At 40.3% G+C, this 17,763-nt stretch overlaps 1 protein-coding gene across 1 annotated transcript in view; it reads left to right on the forward strand.

Moving 5' to 3' along the window:
- ODAD2 (outer dynein arm docking complex subunit 2) overlaps nucleotides 1–17,763 on the forward strand; it is a 159,238-nt gene that overhangs the window by 41,786 nt on the left and 99,689 nt on the right. The window contains exons 15-18 of the mRNA XM_081881779.1: nucleotides 620–774; nucleotides 2,743–2,985; nucleotides 11,482–11,596; nucleotides 16,373–16,561. Coding sequence (XP_081737905.1) covers nucleotides 620–774; nucleotides 2,743–2,985; nucleotides 11,482–11,596; nucleotides 16,373–16,561 — 702 coding nt within the window. The remainder of the gene's footprint in view (nucleotides 1–619; nucleotides 775–2,742; nucleotides 2,986–11,481; nucleotides 11,597–16,372; nucleotides 16,562–17,763) is intronic.

Genomic DNA, 17,763 nt, shown 5'->3' on the forward strand with positions numbered 1-17,763 from the left:
AACCCTCTGGGGCAGCCTTTCTCAATCTGTGGATCCCCAGATGTTGTTGAAGTACAACTCCCATCACCCCTAGCTAGCAAGGCCAGAGCTCAGGGATGATGGGAGTTGTAGTCCAACAGCATCTGGGAACCCACAGGTTGAGAACCGTTGCTCTCTAAGGTAGGTGTGTGTGTGTGTGTGTGTGTGTGTTGTTCCCTAATCTGGGACCCTGACGTTTAATGTGTTCAACCTGATTGAAGATCCTGAAATCCTGCTCCATAAAGTGTCTGCTTCAAAGGGGATTCCTCGTTGACTTTGTTATCGGAGACAGATCCATCATAGATGCAGGAGCCACCTTTAACAATGAAGTTAGTGGAGAAGTCTTCTGGCACAGGAGCAGCATATTCACACTAGATTGCAAATGAAGCTTTTGACTGGAAAAGGCTTTTGCGGTGCTTGTGAAGCTGTTGATTACATACTAGAGACAAGGCTAAATGGGCCCAAGTTCCATTTAACTTATTTAACTTGAGCACGCAGCATTGCTCTGGATTGCTCTCACTACTTTCATTGTGTAAGCTTGTTTTATAGGCCTCAGCTATGTATGCTCATACTTTTTCTGGCTTTTTTCCCTTTTAAATAGTGTGCTGAAGACCAGGAAACACGTGAGCTCGTTAGGCAGCATGGAGGCCTAAAACCTCTTGCTACATTGCTTGGTAATTCTGGAAACAAAGAACTTCTGGCAGCAGTGACCGGAGCAATCTGGAAATGTGCAATCAGCAAAGAAAACGTGACAAAGTATGGATAACATTTTCACCTTGTCAGCTATATGTATTTAGCATCTTTTCATGTAGAGACAAAGCAAACATCCAAGGAAGAGAGATTTAACAGCTCTACGCATGATTAAAAGTCACCTTTTAGATGTTGCAAATGTGCATTCGTGTTCAGAGGTGTGCCCTACTATCTTGTGCCCTTGGCAAGAAGCTGTATTGGCGCACACCCACCCCCAAAAAAACCTTTCACCCTTGGCAAGGTGAAATATACTCAGAGTCGAGAGTAGATTTCATGCTCTTTATTCAGCTCATAAGTGGTGAGGAGGAATGAAAGTCCCCCCCCCCAAAGTATCTGCTTTATATACATTATTTACACAATGGGCTGCACGTGATTGGCTAATTCTGGAATTCTCCTGTAGGCCAATCAGGTTGTGGATTCACTTCTATCTGGAGCTGGATTGGGTGGCTCCTGCAGACCAATCATACTGCTGCATTGTTCTAGGACCAATCAGACTGCTGCATTTTGGATCCTATTGTTCTAGGACCAATCAGACTGCTGCATTTTGGATCCTATTCAACTCAGTACATAACACAAGGTGTATCAGCACCTCCAAAGCTGGAAGAGACCATAGACAAGAAACTCAAAAAGATTGCTTTTTGTTGCCTTTCATGCTCTGCCAGTGACTTCCTCTGCTCTGCTCCATTGCCCCGCCTCCGCTTCCGTTGGTCTGCCTGCCTGCCTTTCTGCTTGCTGCTTTTCCTTCTGTCTCCTTCCTCCATCCCTTCCTTTATCCTCCCCCTGCCACTCTTGCCCACTCTCTCTGCCTTTCTTCCCTCCGAACCCCTCTGCGCGCTCCACTCACCACCAGCCAACTAGGGAGGGTTCTTTCAGTGACCAAATGCCTCCACCAAGGTGCCCAGGGGAGCCTGCATGCCTTGCCTGGCTGCCCAGAGCAGCAGAGAAGCTGTCCTATTATGTTAAGAGGTGCTGCTAGCTCTCATGAATATAGACATGTATTTTAAAGAATTGTGACAGTGATTTTTGTATTTTATTTAAGGATATTTTTAGCATCCTCTTTTGGTCCCATAGCAGGGTACAAGAGCAAGTAAAAAAAAAAAAAGCCAACCCATTTTGAAAACTGTCATCCTAAAGAAGCCACCCATGGAACCACCCAGCCACTCATTACTATTTATTAAATTTGTATATTGCCCTATACCCACAGGTCCTTAATTGCAGCAGCGCACTACTAATACTGGCCAAAATGACAGTTGCCAGTTCTAGAGAGAGAGAGGTTTCCATATTTGTAGTGCCACCATACAACATACCCTATCCCATGTACCTCCTCTGGAGATGGGAGAACCTTCTGCTATATCTGTATTATATATAATTCAGCTTCAAATCTCTTTAAGAACTATTTAAAGGATTGTGAGAACTGTAAAAAAGGCTAAGGAATTTCTACTGGAGTTTTCAACACCTTCATCAAACTCAACAGTTCCCTGTGGTTTTGAAGTTAACAATTACAGCTAAACTGATTTCGAATTACCGTATTGGCCTGAATATAAGCCTCACTTTCCCCCCCAAATTCTGACTGTGAAAAGTTAAAGTGCGGCTTAAATTCATGACCTTACAAAAATAGGCTTTTATGATCCTGCTGCTGAAACAGACATACGGTAAAGCAGAACAGGTGTGAGTTCCTGCGGAATTTTAAGGGAGCGGCTTATATTCGGGTATTGTCTTTTTTCTCTCCCCCCCCCCCCCGGTTTTTAAAGGTGCGGCTTATATTCAGACCAATACGGTACTTTAAACGTGTAGTGCAGATATGCCCTTAAAGCCTAATACATTCACAATGTAACGCCAATGCTTTTTAAAGAGTTCCTGAAATATTGTGTCCAATTTGTGATTTCGGAAGGATTAGCTCCATAAATGTTTTCAAGATAATATTGTCCTGGTGAAGTTAACTCTGATATTTTACTTTACTTTATTTTGTTTTAGATTCCGGGAGTACAAAGCTATAGAAACTTTGGTTGGCCTACTAACAGACCAGCCAGAAGAAGTCCTTGTGAATGTTGTTGGAGCTCTAGGTGAATGTTGCCAAGAACAAGCAAATCGGAGCATTATCCGCAGATGTGGTGGAATCCCGTCCCTTGTTGCTTTACTCACTGGAACCAATCAGGCTCTCCTCGTAAATGTCAACAAAGCAGTGGGATCCTGTGCAACAGAACCTGAAAATATGATGTAAGTACTACTACTACTACTACTACTAGTAGTAGTAGTAGTGGTGGTGGTAGTTGTAGTAGTAGTAGTAGTGGTGGTGGTGGTAGTTGTAGTGGTTGTTGTTGTTGCTGTTCATTAAATTTATATACCACCATTCATTTGAAGATCTCAGGGCGGTTCCCAAGATAAGAACACAAAAGCACAAAATGAAAGCACAAAAATAAATGGTTAAAACAAAAACAAAATGAAGCAATAACTCCCCTCATCCACAAACACGTCTAAAAGACTGTAGAATATTAATCATCCAAAGGCCTGGTTGAAGAGGATCGTTTTTGCCTGGAGCCTAAAGATGTATAATGAAGGCACCAAACAAGAAAAAGTTCCTCATTATTATTTTTTTATAAACAAAATGTTATGCATACATTGGAACAGAGGCACCGAGTTGTGTCCAACGTTGGGCAGGGGGCATGTGTGTGTTTGTGTGATATGTCACGTGCATCACAACATCATGCGACTGTCACAGACGCTGTGCAGCATCTCCCAAGGCGGCTGAGCACAGCAGAGAAAAAGGGAGGAGGGAGATGGGCGGGCAAGGAAGGACTCAGCCTCTTCTGCCCCCTCAAGATTGGAGGGGCTCAGCCCCATCCCAGCAGACTTAGGGGGGCTGAAGATGCCTCAGCCCTATAGAGCTGGCATCTATGCAGTGGAATATCCTGGTTTATCATATTTATTACAGAAATAAAATAATTGGCTGTGAATGAGGCTCCAGTTGTTCAACAATATAGATTCTTTTTTTGTGTGAAGTCAGTAATGGACATGAAATATACTTACAAATACTACAAGCATAGAATATGTAATATAGTATTTGTAATATTTGGCCCAAATCCAAACAACTTCTTTAGCTTAACCCAGTGTAATTTAAAAAATGGTGTTTAAATGGAACTCCTAGATGTCATATTACAAACTGCTTTGTAAACTCCCAGTGGAAGAAAGGAGACAACAGCTGTTCAGAGCTGTGACCCACATTTGATGAATCTTTGGGTCTTTGGCCCCTGTGTCCAAACATGCAGTAATGTAACATGGCAGCCAGATTATGTAGAGAGAGACTCTTTTATTGGGAAAGTATTTTTTTCTGAGCTTCGATAGTCCACTTTGTAAATCAGAAGAATTCACTTGCATTCTAATAGTATTTTATATATACATACACCCACATTGTACAAAGATATGCAGGAGAACTAAAGAATAATAGTATCTAATATTAAGATAAATATCAGTACCTTCCAAGGTTTGGAAAATTGAAGCCCAATAAGCATACAAAGCTACCTTATAGTGACTCAGACCACTGGTCCATTTAGTGTAGTACAGTCTTCTTCAGTAAGCAGCAGTCCATTTCACCTGAAGGTGCCAGAATTTACTGCCTCCAGGCCATATGCTCTACCACCAAGCTGTGGCCTCTGCCCAGGTAATATCTGAATCCTAGCCACCTAAAACTGGACTATAAATTTATGTTTAGAGGTGCTTTTGGGTGAAGTATGTTTGCCAGCTTTTCTGCACATCTAGGCTTGAAAAAATAATTTGCATACTTGGAGCTCTAAGAGTGCTTTCCTGAAGTGCTATTTAAACTGAATATTTCAGTAGCTGTACATGGAAACTAAACAAATACCAAACTAATTTTTCTTCCCCCACCCCCCTGCATTGCACACTGTGATCGTGAACTGAAGAGGGCTGGTATTTTATAAAGAGAACTGTTGATATTTGACTTGCATAATGTAAAGCTTGTACAGTTTGAGGCTCCAGCATTAAAATTTCATGAGAAATGTTCCTGTAAAATGTTCAGGTCGGCCTTTGCTTTGACTCTATATGAGGAAAGTCACAGTTCTCTGCTTATATATCAACAAGGTTGCAAGGAGATAGCTATCTTCTGCACCTCCTGTTCTGTTTTGCCTAAATCACTTGATATTCACGGAGCGGTGCAGTGATTCTGATTGCCTGAAAGGGGCATTTGTTTCCATGCTTTGGCTGTCACCCAGTGGCAAGATAGTGCAGAAGTGTAAACATGCCATATGTACATGAACAGGGCTAGTCAAGTGGTAGAAAGGGGTGCATAGATTGAATCACTTGCACATCGTGTCTCACAAAGAATTGTAGATGATCGTAGATGATTATTTTTTTTAATTAACCTAATAGAGGCAATGCCATAAATCAGCAAATAAATCCAAACAATCAATCGGCAGAAGCAAAACCCCAGGACCGCTCTGCTGCTCAGAGCCTATTGCTCTTCTGGCCAGTACGGAGAAGCTTCATGCTGAAATGCAGTCAACAAAAGAAACCAAATCAACCTAAATTGATGCCTAAAATTGTGGTCTTTCAAAGCTCGACCTGTTTAAGAAAGAGAGAGGAAATCTACTGATAGTTTAGGCAAAAATAAAACTTGGGCCATTTTCCTCTAACCGAATTATGGTTCTCTTCTTTTCACTACAGGAAGCATTCACTGTATTAGCTTGCAGTCCTGAGCCAGAATTTGCTCCTTTCAATAAAATGCAGGTGCTATGTATTAGAAGATTTCATTTATGATTGAGAAAATGAATTTCTTCTGATTCTATCCCTTTTTTCAGTGCCTTAAAAGGTGTCCCATTTTTAACGTAAACAGGAAGAAAAGTTGCTCAGCCCCAGTATTAACTATGATGCATTAGAAAACGTTAAGGATTTTCAAAAGGTGTTAACATGAGCACTAATGTTTATCTCGTTATCTTCAGATGTCTTATTTGTAGATACTGGTAACTATAAAACTGAGGGCAATAAAGTCATGTTTCACATTTCAAACTTCAAATTAAATGGTTGTGCCTCCAAACCTTGCTGTATATTCCCTCCCCAATAACACACAAGTGGAAAGGGGGAATTAATAAGAAAAAGCAGAGCAAACAAGTTAAGGAAGATAAAACAGGCTCAGTGAACAGGCAGTCTGCAGCATTCTGTAAGGCTTTACCCAGTTTTTGGAATGCAGCAAACTGGAGTGGAGTAAATTTTCTCTTGTGTCAGTTGACTCAATCATGTGTTTTCAGTATAGTAACAGCCTGTGTCCTCTGAGGCCCAAAGTTTCAGGGCAAACAGCAAAGGTGAAGTGTGTCACACAGATCACTCCGATTTTACTAAATCATGCTATATAGGCCATCCACAGGGCAATGAAACTAGTTCTGTCATAAATAATTCTTTGTAGATTAATTTGAATCTTTTCTTGGAAAATTGTTTCCAACTGTAGTTGTGTTGGTGATGTTAGTGATCCTGTATAGTCGTCTTTAATTCTATCGTCCATTTACATTTTTTGTTAGGTTTTGTATTGCCTTTTATTCAACATCAAACCTAACTATTGGTGTTAGGATTTTGAATCTTATGCACTAAAATGAAAGACCTTTTCTAACCAGCTTGAGCCCCTGATTTACCATACTATTTATCAAAGCCATTTGTAACCATTTTTTTGTTTTGTTTTATGTTTAAAAGAGTTGCATTGTGGTTTTCAAAAAGATGAGATTGTGCTTTGTAAGACTTGGAACCTGTAATCTTACCAAGGAGCACTATATACCATATATATATATATATATATATATATATATAGTCAGAGTAACACTGTTTACATTTGTGTATGTGGTCTCAGTTGGCAGGAGATGCAGTCAGACTTCTCAAGAGCCCTGGCATAGAATGGCGTAACAAAAAAGAATGATAGATATAAGAAACAGATGTTGAGGGTGTGTGCATGTGTCTTTGAGTAAGTCTGAGGCTTGTTTATCCTGGAAATATTCAATATCAAATTATTAGAGCACAGAAATGGCTTGCTGTAGAATAAGATTGTTAACATGTAGAAAGAGAGACTTCATTTAGAACTGCTCTCTTGGCAGTAAAACTGATTTAACCCTGGCAATTCAGGAGATCTTCAAATGGCTTTTTGGTTAAACAAGCAACTGCCCAAACAATAATCAAGGTCTAGCCAATATGTTCCAATATAAATTACACAAGCAATCAATTCTGCCGTGTAGCCAAGATTGGCTTATGTACAGCAGTATTTTAAGAAACCATTAGACGTGCTGTGTTGAATCATATCCTGTCAGGGGCGTTTGGATGAGCCTCAGCCACAGCTAGTCTGCAAAACACAGCAGAAGGCAAAGTCAAATGGAATAATGTCCCCAGGACCTCTGGGTAAACATGTGGTGCCGGAAGACTCCTGAGGAGAATTGTGATCGGAATAGATCCAGCTCTTAAGAAGTACAAATGGCAAGTAAGGAGGTCGGATGAGTCAGATAGACAAATAGAACAGAAGCAGACAGCTTGAACAGGATTCCAGGAAGCAGGGAGGCAGGTAGAGAAACTTACCCCCCCCCAAAAAAAATCACCCCGTCCCTATTAAATATATTACATCAAATATTTGTTTGTTCAAGATGTTAACTCCTGCCTAACCAGGTGGACATGATATTTGTTCCAAAACAGGAAAAATCTTGGAGACTCAAACCAACAGCCCCGCAGAAGTAGCAGCTTGGACATGTGATGCAAACTCTTCCTAGGTTTCCCAAGAGTCTTGCTTAACAGTCCAAGTTATCAACTATAGTAACAACAGCCAGTCAAGCTGATCAGCAGGAAGCAAATCCTTGCTCATAAGCTTGGCTGCCAACACCCAGCAACCCCTAAGGCTTCTCAGAGCCTAGTGAGAGAAGCTTTCATGAGACCCACCTTCGTGTGGACCCAGTGAGTTGGTTGCCCTTTCCTAATATCCCCTGTGAAGCACGGCCTCAAGGGAGCTCATTTAATTACAGTCTTCTTAACAGACAGTTCTCCGGATGCCATAGAAGTGGAAGCCTTCCAACTGGAGAGAAGATGTCTAGGCTGAAGCAATTTCACCAGAAGCTGTGGAGAGAGCCTCTCAGTCTGTATTGGTCAAAACTTGTTCCTGCCAAAAATGAAGGCAAGAAGCATTCTACCTCAAAACAATTCCTCCCATCTCTCTTTTCCTATGTTTACTATAGCAGGAGAAGTAAAACTGGCATTCTTCCAAGGTTGAAGAGGAGTTCCAGAATTCAGCAGCTCTCTGGGAAGAAGCTTTCTTCCTTCTCTCAATGCCCCCCTCCCAATACCAGCAAAATAAACCTTTCAGAGTTTGCAGAGATTTGGAGCAAAAGAGATGTGGACTCTGTTAAGACACAATTGAGCAATGATTACTGAATGGTGGCATAACAAAGCACATTTTTCACATGATCCAAAATACTTATTTGAAATTATGTAAGACATACCAAATTATGAATGTTACGCTTTCAATTTATCCTTTTTTTGTTAATTTGCTTTGCAAATATATGTGATTTTTGTTAAACTGAATAAAAATTTAAAAATAAACAAAGCAAGAATGAGAGGCAGAGGTGCACGCATGAGCTCTGCAAATGATGACAGAATGCTAATCCCCAGAATTATCTTGTATCTCCTTGGATTGGCTTCTCCTTTCCGTCAAGCAAACCAAAGAAACATGCAAGAATCAAAAAGGCTCTCCAATATCTCATTCATGTTAAGGCCACAGAACCAGTTACAAGTTGGAAGCTCTTCCTAGGAGTGTGTTTTGGTTTTGGGCATTTACTTTTACAAGGCTTCTTTTTTCATTTTACGGCTAATTGACATAGCCCTGGAGACAAGAGGGCACAGAAGAAGAAGAAGAAGAAGAAGAAGAAGAAGAAGAAGAGGAGGAGGAGGAGGAGGAGGAGGAGGAGGAGGAGGAGTTTGTATTTGATATCCCGCTTTATCACTACCCTAAGGAGTCTCAAAGCGGCTAACAATTTTCTTTTCCCTTCCTTCCCCACAACAAACACTCTGTGAGGTGAGTGAGGCTGAGAGACTTCAGAGAAGTGTAACAAGCCCAAGGTCACCCAGCAGCTGCATGTGGAGGAGCGGAGACGCGAACCCAGTTCACCTTTCAGCACCATTGCAAGGGAATGCTTTGTCCTTGATGCTTGTACTGCTATGAGTTAGTGTGACAATGTGTGATACCTTTGTTGCAGGATCAAGCAGCCTAGTGCATGGCGGTCTGGAGCTATCAAGGCTGACCAAGTATAGATAGACTAGTTCAGATAATGGAGGCAGAAAACGTGTGCAGAAAGGAAGACAAGTTCAAGGCAGTATAACGTTACAGCAGCCATAGCAATGGTGTTAACTGGTATTTTGAAGGCAAGCAGAGTGCCCCAGATGGTGTTTCAAAAGATAATGCTCTTGACTCCACAGTAAAGCATGGATTCATTGGGTGGTCTTGATCCTTTTACTATTATGGTTTGTTAAGCTACATTTTCTAACTGTTAATCTGTGATTTCTAATGGCCAGCCTCTTGTGGACTGATATGAGAACCAGTAAGAGGCACTGTTTTTAAGTGTTCTACAGATAATGATAAAATACTGGTTTCCTTAAATACTGTGATTATAGTTCTAAAATCAATTCAGGTAAGTTTGATTTTAAAGTTATCTAGATACACAATGGTACCTCGGTTTTCGAACGTAATCCGTTCTGGAAGACCGTTTGAGTTCTGAAACGTTTGAAAACCGGAAACTCAGACCGGAAGCCTCAAAACGGAAAACTCAGTATGGAAAACTCAGTATGGAAGCCACATTTCCTGTTCAACACATGACTGAAGACACATGCTTTGGGGTTAATGGGCTACAGCTTTATAAATATCAGATCTTCAACAGGCAGAAAACAGCATGTTAGAAGAGCAGGTGATGGAAATCTAGCCAACTAGTAGAAACTGCCAACTGGCTACGCGAAGGCAAATATATCTGGTATAGGCCAAGAAGCAGGCAGTTCTGAGAAGACAGACTGACAGGTGAAGAGGGGGTGGCAGCACCTATTATAGTGGCTGGAGCCTCCTCCCAACCTGATGCCCCCAAAATTTGTGTCCTGGTGTTTCCCCTCTGCATAGGAATCTCCATTCCACAGTCATATGAGGAGGACAAATCCACCCCTTGCTAAAGATGTCAGAGGACAGTGGTGGACTTTGGGCTCTCAAATTTCAGTAGTGCCCTGTATAATGCTGAAATTTAGCACTCCTCTCGCACACTGTTCTACAGCATTGTTGTGGTGCAACCTGCAGCCATGATGTGCTACCCTAAAAACGCCTCTGCAGAGAAGGATTTGCATAAACCTTTTATATGTTCCTGTGTGTACTGTATCATCATTTTATCACTGCTTTGTGGTCTAAACTTGGATTTCCTCTGTGTTTTTTGAAGTTGCTGTTCTTTGTACTGGCCATGTAAATCGGCCTGCCTTGTTTTAACATTTCACATTGTCCTTGCTCCTCTCCCAAATACCTAGATGCTGGAAGCAAAATTATATAACCAGGTTGCATCAATTTAAATAAAGCTGTACTTACTTTAGACAGAGGGTTCGTGTCCTAAATCATTCTGTCTGAATCAAAATAATTGTATGATTACGTACTGGCCTGATTTTCTACTTACTTTTCATTCCTGGCAAACTCATTTTACATAATGAACAGAAATTAGATGTTCTTGCTTGATTTTTTTTACATGGGTAGAAATCTGTATTTTATTTTATTTCCAAAATAATGTATTCACAATTAAAGATGTGGACAAACTGTGTAGAATTAAACATTTGAGGTTATAAATCAAAGTATGCCTGATTGTCTTTATCTTCACTTCATCTGCTTTGAGTTTTACATATCTTCCTGAACAAAGCCATGTTTGTAAAGGATATTAAGTTTTGTTTGGTCTTCCTCTTCGTTTTAAAGTACTCGGTGGACTTTAATATGAAGTTATGATCCCCTAGACTGATTGATATATAAACATAAGACAGATGGTTTAAAGATGACTCTGATGATAATTCATTTTTCAGCTAGACATGAAGATACTTTGATTACAGTATGTTTAAGCAATTATAACACGGTATTCAGTGTTAGTCTCGTCAGTAGGGAGCACATAGGAAACAAGTTGCACGTTATTCATGCCCAACAAAGGGTGCACTGTGGTGTGACCCATTTTAATTCCAAATGTTAGGTTAGCAACATAGAAATTTAAAATATGTCATACAGCAAGGTAAATAAATTAAACATAGACTCAATATAGAGTTAAGTACATAGTTTTTTGGCACAAATATTTGTTTTGGAAAGTATTTGTTGCTATATGAAAGAAACTAGTATGTTTGAATTTTGGTTCGACTTTGCATGCAGCTTGTTAAAAAAGTCACGTGGCTCATTTTCAAAGTTTACAAGGGTCCTAGCTATATAATGCCGTTTATTTTATTTTATACTTTCTAGAAAAGAATTTTAAGGTAAAGTGCTGGGGGCGGGGTGGGGGAATGTAGAGGATTCATTGAAAAAGTGTATCTCGTTCAAAGCCACATTTCTACAGATACGCTTTATAAACGATGTTGGGATGTTTCAATGATAAAACATGGGTTTACACATGGGTCTTGCGCAATAACCATCTAATAAATAGAATGTTAAGTATTATTTCAGTTGATATCTTCAATGCCTCTCTTTACTAGGATAATTGATCGTTTGGATGGTGTTCGTTTGTTATGGTCTTTGCTGAAAAACCCTCATCCAGATGTTCAGGCGAGTGCAGCCTGGGCTATTTGTCCTTGCATTGAAAATGCAAAGGTGAGAAAATATTTTCTAAGTATTTTACTAAGTTGATCGTTAGTAGGAATCGGTGGGATGGCTGCTGATGGTACAAAGCCACTGACAGTTCCCTCAAATAAGGGAAAGCAATGATCTTTCCCTATGCATTTTACAGGGGGGAAGGGGATCTAGCAGGGTACAATTGGATCCTGAACGCCTTGTGAATTGAACGCTTTGGCTCCCGAACGCCACAAACCCAGAAGTGAGTGTTCCGCTTTGCGAACGTTCTTTGGAACCCGAATGTCTGACAGGGCTTCTGTGGCTTCTGATTGGCTACCAGGAGCTTCCTGCAGCCAATCAGAAGCGTGCTTTGGTTTCTGAATGTTTTGGAAGTTGAACAGACTTCTGGAACGGATTCCGTTCAACTTCCGAGGTACCACTGTATCTAGAAACAAGCCCAGAAAAGAACAAGACCTGGAAAGTTTATGTGTATACACACACACACACACACCATCAGCGGCTGAAACTAAGATCAAAGAGATAGAGCTTCTCCATCTTTGGCTGCAGAGAATATAATCTATCTGATTTCGATGCTGCCCATCTGGTGATACTTCATCTTTTTGAAATACCATCTCCTAGCTCCTGTAAGAGCCCCCGTTATATTAAAAGCCACTGCTTTCTGAAACTCTAGAATCCTTCCATTGCCTATCAAAATTTTAGCCATGGTAAGCAAGGCAGCCCAAAGTTTATGCTGCTAAAATGGGGTTTTCTCAAAACATATATTAAAGCTACAGATTATTACCATATTGATCTTAATTCCACGTTGTTACTAAATTGCTTTGATAGCAAACTTCCAACAACATTGGATTACATTACATACACTATTGTAAATTGCAGCATATCAAGACTTGCCTACAGCCCTTCCCACATTTTGCATCAGAGATGTTATTCAATTTGTATAACCTAGCTAGCATAATATGCCAGCAACTCAAAACTTTGCATTAAGCTTCTCTCATACCAGGAGAAGCGATAACCACCCAATGCCCAAATATGCCATTACCTCTCCTCCAAGAGACAAGTATATCATCCCCAAGCAAGAGCAATGTTTAAAAAATTCACACCAAACATATAGTTCAGTAAAAAGGGTGGTAGTATTGAACTAAAAGCTGTGATTATCAGTTGCAAAATAGGCTCTCAGACTATGAAATGCAGGATTTAGATGTACTGATAAAGAAAGGGGGAAACCGAAGCTTTTCTTTACACTTCGTAATTTAACTGGGATTGAAACAAAACATGATTCTATGAAAACAAGAATAGCCTATAAATTCTGGTTTTCATCCAAATTCTAAACAATGCAGCAGATCAGAGGTGCTAAACCACTGGAGTCAGTGGAGAGCAAGCTGAGACAGTCCATTCTTTCCTCTTACACTAGATAGTCAAAATGCTTTTGATCCATATGGGAGAATGTGTTGTCTCTGGTAGGCTATATTTACGATTTTGTAGGACAATCGAATGGATAATCCCCAAAACCTTGAATGCACAGGGCTGCAGGATTAAACAGAAAGCAAGGATGTTGCAGGAAGGAGTTGAAAATTACTGAATACTAAAACTAAGGCAGATAGTTTAGTTTTATGCTATGGTACAGGTCACAAAAGTGGTTCCCTGTATGGGGAAGTCTTCCCTCCCTTCCTCCATTACAAGCAGAAGTCCTGACATACCTGAGCTGCTTATATTGGTGCATAGAGGGAGGGAGGGTTGTGTTAGCCCAGCAGAGCATTTCTGTGTATTATGGCAAGCAGTGTTACTTTGCTTAGTGGTGACTAATGTTATTTTGTAGTGGTAGGGTATATATATAAAATTGAAACATTTATTTTAATATGTTTTATTAAAGAGAGAGAGAGAAGAGCGGCCAAGCAGGCAACAGAATCACCATAACAGAAGTAGATTTAGATTAATTAGCTGGTTAATTCAATAGCTACAAACCATAACGGTAGAAGTAATTGCTGTGACAGAGTGGAAGTGCATTAGCCAATCAAAGCAAATAATTATGAAGAATTGCAGTGAAAAGTGTTCTGAGCTCTGTTGATATTGGAAAGTCATTTTGTAGTCAAGATACTCCTTTATTCCCTATGCTGAATAATGTAAACATAAGAAACATTCAGAAATTACAAAGTTTTCCTTGTTTCAAGCATGGTTGCTCCGTTGATCATAACAAAGACAGATAGGATCAAAAAATGATTTAGACACTTTTAATTGTGGGTAATGGCCTCTTGAGCCGACCTCAACTTCTACATGCAAAAACTTTTCTTCATATTACCATTATTATTTTCCGTATTTCAGTGAGAAAGTTAGTTTGATTTTCCCCTTAATTTTGAGTACTTTTCTTACAAAATAATGGAAAAAATGGTTTCTGAGGCTATGCTTGTTTATTGCTATGTTTCTCCCAGTCCATTCATATTTCAGCACATAAAACTTTGAATAAAATAGGAGTGGGAAGAGTTCTGTACTGTGCTCTGAGCACACATAGGAGACAGAGAATGTGCTACCTTCTCCATATTACTTGAAGGCATTTAACCATGCAGCATCTCTATATAGCATGAATGATGCCATTGGCCTTGACAGGGGGGGGCAGTTTTGCCAGTGGGCCAGCCAATCAGGAGTGCCTGTTTTCCCTAGTGTGCATCTCTGAGTGATACTGTGCTCAGTTCCCCAGTAGCCTGCAGCAAGGGATTAGCCCTGGGGTCAGCAAACTTTTTCAGCAGGGGGCCGGTCCACTGTCCCTCAGACCTTGGGGGGCAGACTATTTTTTGGGGGGGGGGAATTAACAAATTTCTAGGCCCCACAAATAACCCAGAGATGTGTTTTAAATAAAAGCACACATTCTACTCATGTAAAAACATACTGATTCCTGGACTGTCCGCAGACCGGATTTAGAAGGCGATTGGGCAGATCTGGCCCCTGGGCCTTAATTTGCCTACCCATGAGTTAGCCAGTTACCTTTGCAAAGCCCTTTAAGGGTGCTTCAGTGTGTCCCCACAGCCAGCAAAGCCAAGAAGGCATGCTTTCCTTCTTCATGTTGCAAAACCTCAGGGACTAGTAGGTTAATTTGGCTGAATGAGATAGCAGTACTGATTTGATAACTTTGGAAGGTGCACTGAGTTGGTTTAGCAATCTGAGGCATCTTTATGGCAAGAGGATCTTTACATATAGGGGCCACTAAACTTCATTATGGAGCTTGACCACTCATGAAGGAGTCACCTAATATGGCAGAAAACACTTCTGGCCCACCAGGCTCCTTTCTATAGAACTGTGGGCCCGCTCCCCGCAGTAATCAAAGTTGGCCATCCTTATATAGTTATTTGCCAAGACGTTTGCCTCATGTGTTTATCTCTTACGTTATGCCATTAGTTTTCCTTTCTCATATAATGATACTTTATGAAATGCAAAAGAGGCAAACTGAACCTTCTCCTCCTTCCTGCCCTCCGGTAAAGTTGGGTGTGCTGCAAAATGGCAAACCATGGAACGGGACAGGGACAGGTCTCCATAAGGAAATGGAGTCCACAGAGGACTCTTGGTAACTCAAGTTTATTTGCTCAACCACACCATCACATTTTTGGGCAAAAGTAGCCAGAGTTGATAAATTGGCTTTGACATCTTAAGCTTTCTAAGCTATTCTAAAAGGAAAATACTACTGTGTGTTTTTTTATTGGGAAGCTTTTATCTATGAGGGTAGAATATTTATAAACACGGTGCCTTTTCAAAGCAGCATTTAGTTTACAGTACTTCAAACTCAGAAGAGAGTCTCGTTCCGAGAACTGAAAGAGGTCTCAAACTTCAGTATTTTGGCAGACCAATATATATGTCAAGGAATGTTGATATTAAAATCAACAAGCAATGATGATCTGGTCCTGCAAATCACATGGTCCACAGCACCCCAAAGATTCCAGTGGATAGGGCTCTAGTATCTCTGGGACTCACTCAAAAACTGACTTTTGATGTGACCTTGGGGAAGTTTGTTTATTCTTCAGTGTTGCTCTTGTACACATCTGTAATGAGGGGTCTTTCCCCCAGCCTAGACTGTGAAGGGGTGCGGGGAGAAACCTGATTTAGGATTATTATGAGAATAGTTCTGAGAAATGAAGAAATGTAATATGTAACTGAGGGACCTCTCCACAAATATACTCTGCAGTTATTCATGAGGTTACAGTGACTAGAGAAATTGCTGCCATGATCATAGGATAAGAATATATGCTGAATATACAGGGGTCCCTTTACCTTTACTTATACCATATTTATTCTCCTATAGTACATTCACATTTTACATTTCTCTGTAGGAGGGCATGTCTGATGTAGGCTGCTCAATATTCACATAAATCCTGACACAACACAGACAACATCTCAGGATTCACGTTACTTTACAATGCAGCTCATATTGATTAGTTGTGGTTTGGATTTGTACAGTGAAAGGTGCATAGGAACACTTTTGGTATTCAACCAACCATCAGGTTTGGACCACTGCAGGCTGTGCTTGGATTAAGTCCTTAATCATGGTAACAACAGGTCCATTGAAATCAACGTGATTTAGCTTTAAATCCTAGCTTTAATTTCCGTTGTCTACTCTCAGCATGACTAAGCCTGGATCCAACCCATAATGGACAATCACATTTGGAAACTGAGAGAAAGAACGGGCAGTGAAATTAGCTCTAAAATGGAAAAACAAGAGCAAAAGCAACTTGCGTTTTCATAGAACCATTGTTTACATTAAATGGAGATTTAGCCAATTAAGTAAATTGTTTTGTTTTGTTATTCACTCAGGATGCTGGTGAAATGGTTCGTTCCTTTGTTGGTGGCTTAGAGCTGATAGTCAACTTATTAAAATCAGAGAATAAAGAAGTTCTGGCAAGTGTGTGTGCTGCTATAACCAACATAGCAAAAGATCAAGAGAATTTAGCTGTTATAACAGATCATGGTGTTGTCCCTTTGTTGTCCAAACTAGCAAATACAGTAAGTAATACATTTTTTGTAATACGTTTTAACAATTGATAGTTTACTGAAACCTGCTGCATGATGGCATCCTAAGTGTGGCTGCTGAAAGGACTCACTTTATCACGGAATGGAAGAAAAGGGAAACAAAGTGCACTGGGGGAAAACCAGGAGATTCTGTTAAAAGTGAAAACTTTGAGAGGGCCAGAATTAAAGCCTTTGGTATGGGCTTTACTGTGAAGCAGCTGAGAAGACCAGGACCTTATGTCTTTAAACTACAAAGAAACATAGGATGACCTAGAGACTAGGCAGAGAAATGCAATTTCTTTATGTGCTGCATTTTGTTCTTGAAATGATGTATTTACCTAGCCTTCATTTTATTTTTTTAAAATGATCCTTCCTTGTTTACTCACTTTAATACATGGTTTAAAAATCAGTTTATAAGGCTCATGTGCACAGAACACTTAACCACAGTTTAGCACTATGTGGATAAGCCTCAATGAGCCTTAGCTAAGCATTTGGCTCACACACTGCCCCTTTCACTCTCATCCTCCTGCAAAACCAAGAGGAGGACTTTTGCCAAGTTTACTTCCATTTTCAAAAAATAATAATAAAAAAATTGGTTTAGCATTATTTGTGAACCAGGATTAAAACAAACTATGGGTAGTGAAGCCAGCTTCATAACCCATGAAGTTGGCTTGTTGAGCAACTAACCGTTCTCAAATTTATACAAGAATTCCTGGTTTACATGTAGTATAAAGCATATATGATTTGAAACTAGAAGTAAACTTGACTAAAGTCCTGACTGTGGGAGGAGGAGAAAGGGTGTGACTGAGCCTGATGCTTTGCTTGGATTTGCTTGGGCTTGTCTATTAAGCCCTTAACAAGGGGTAGCCAATATGGTGATTTCTGTCATGTTGTTGGCTACGCCTACGCTAATTCATGGTTTGTAGCTTATGTATAAGTAGCCCATAGTGTACACACCAGCCTGCATGTGTGTGTATTGATACTGATTTGAAACTGAAAGAGTGCATATTCTATTAACATAACAGATTCACTATTTACCACATTATAAGTCAGTTTAAGGAAGCTAATGCTTTAAGATAAGAAAATAGACACCTCAACAGAGCGACCGTATGGCTTTGCAAGGGAGCATGGCTTGTATTTCGTGTAAAAAGTATTTTCCTGGGAGCAGAAGTTCCCATGATTGGCCTTGCCTAATC

Source organism: Podarcis erhardii (assembly GCF_964252035.2).
Source record: "Podarcis erhardii genome assembly, chromosome: 12".
Taxonomy (NCBI): Eukaryota; Metazoa; Chordata; class Lepidosauria; order Squamata; family Lacertidae; genus Podarcis; species Podarcis erhardii.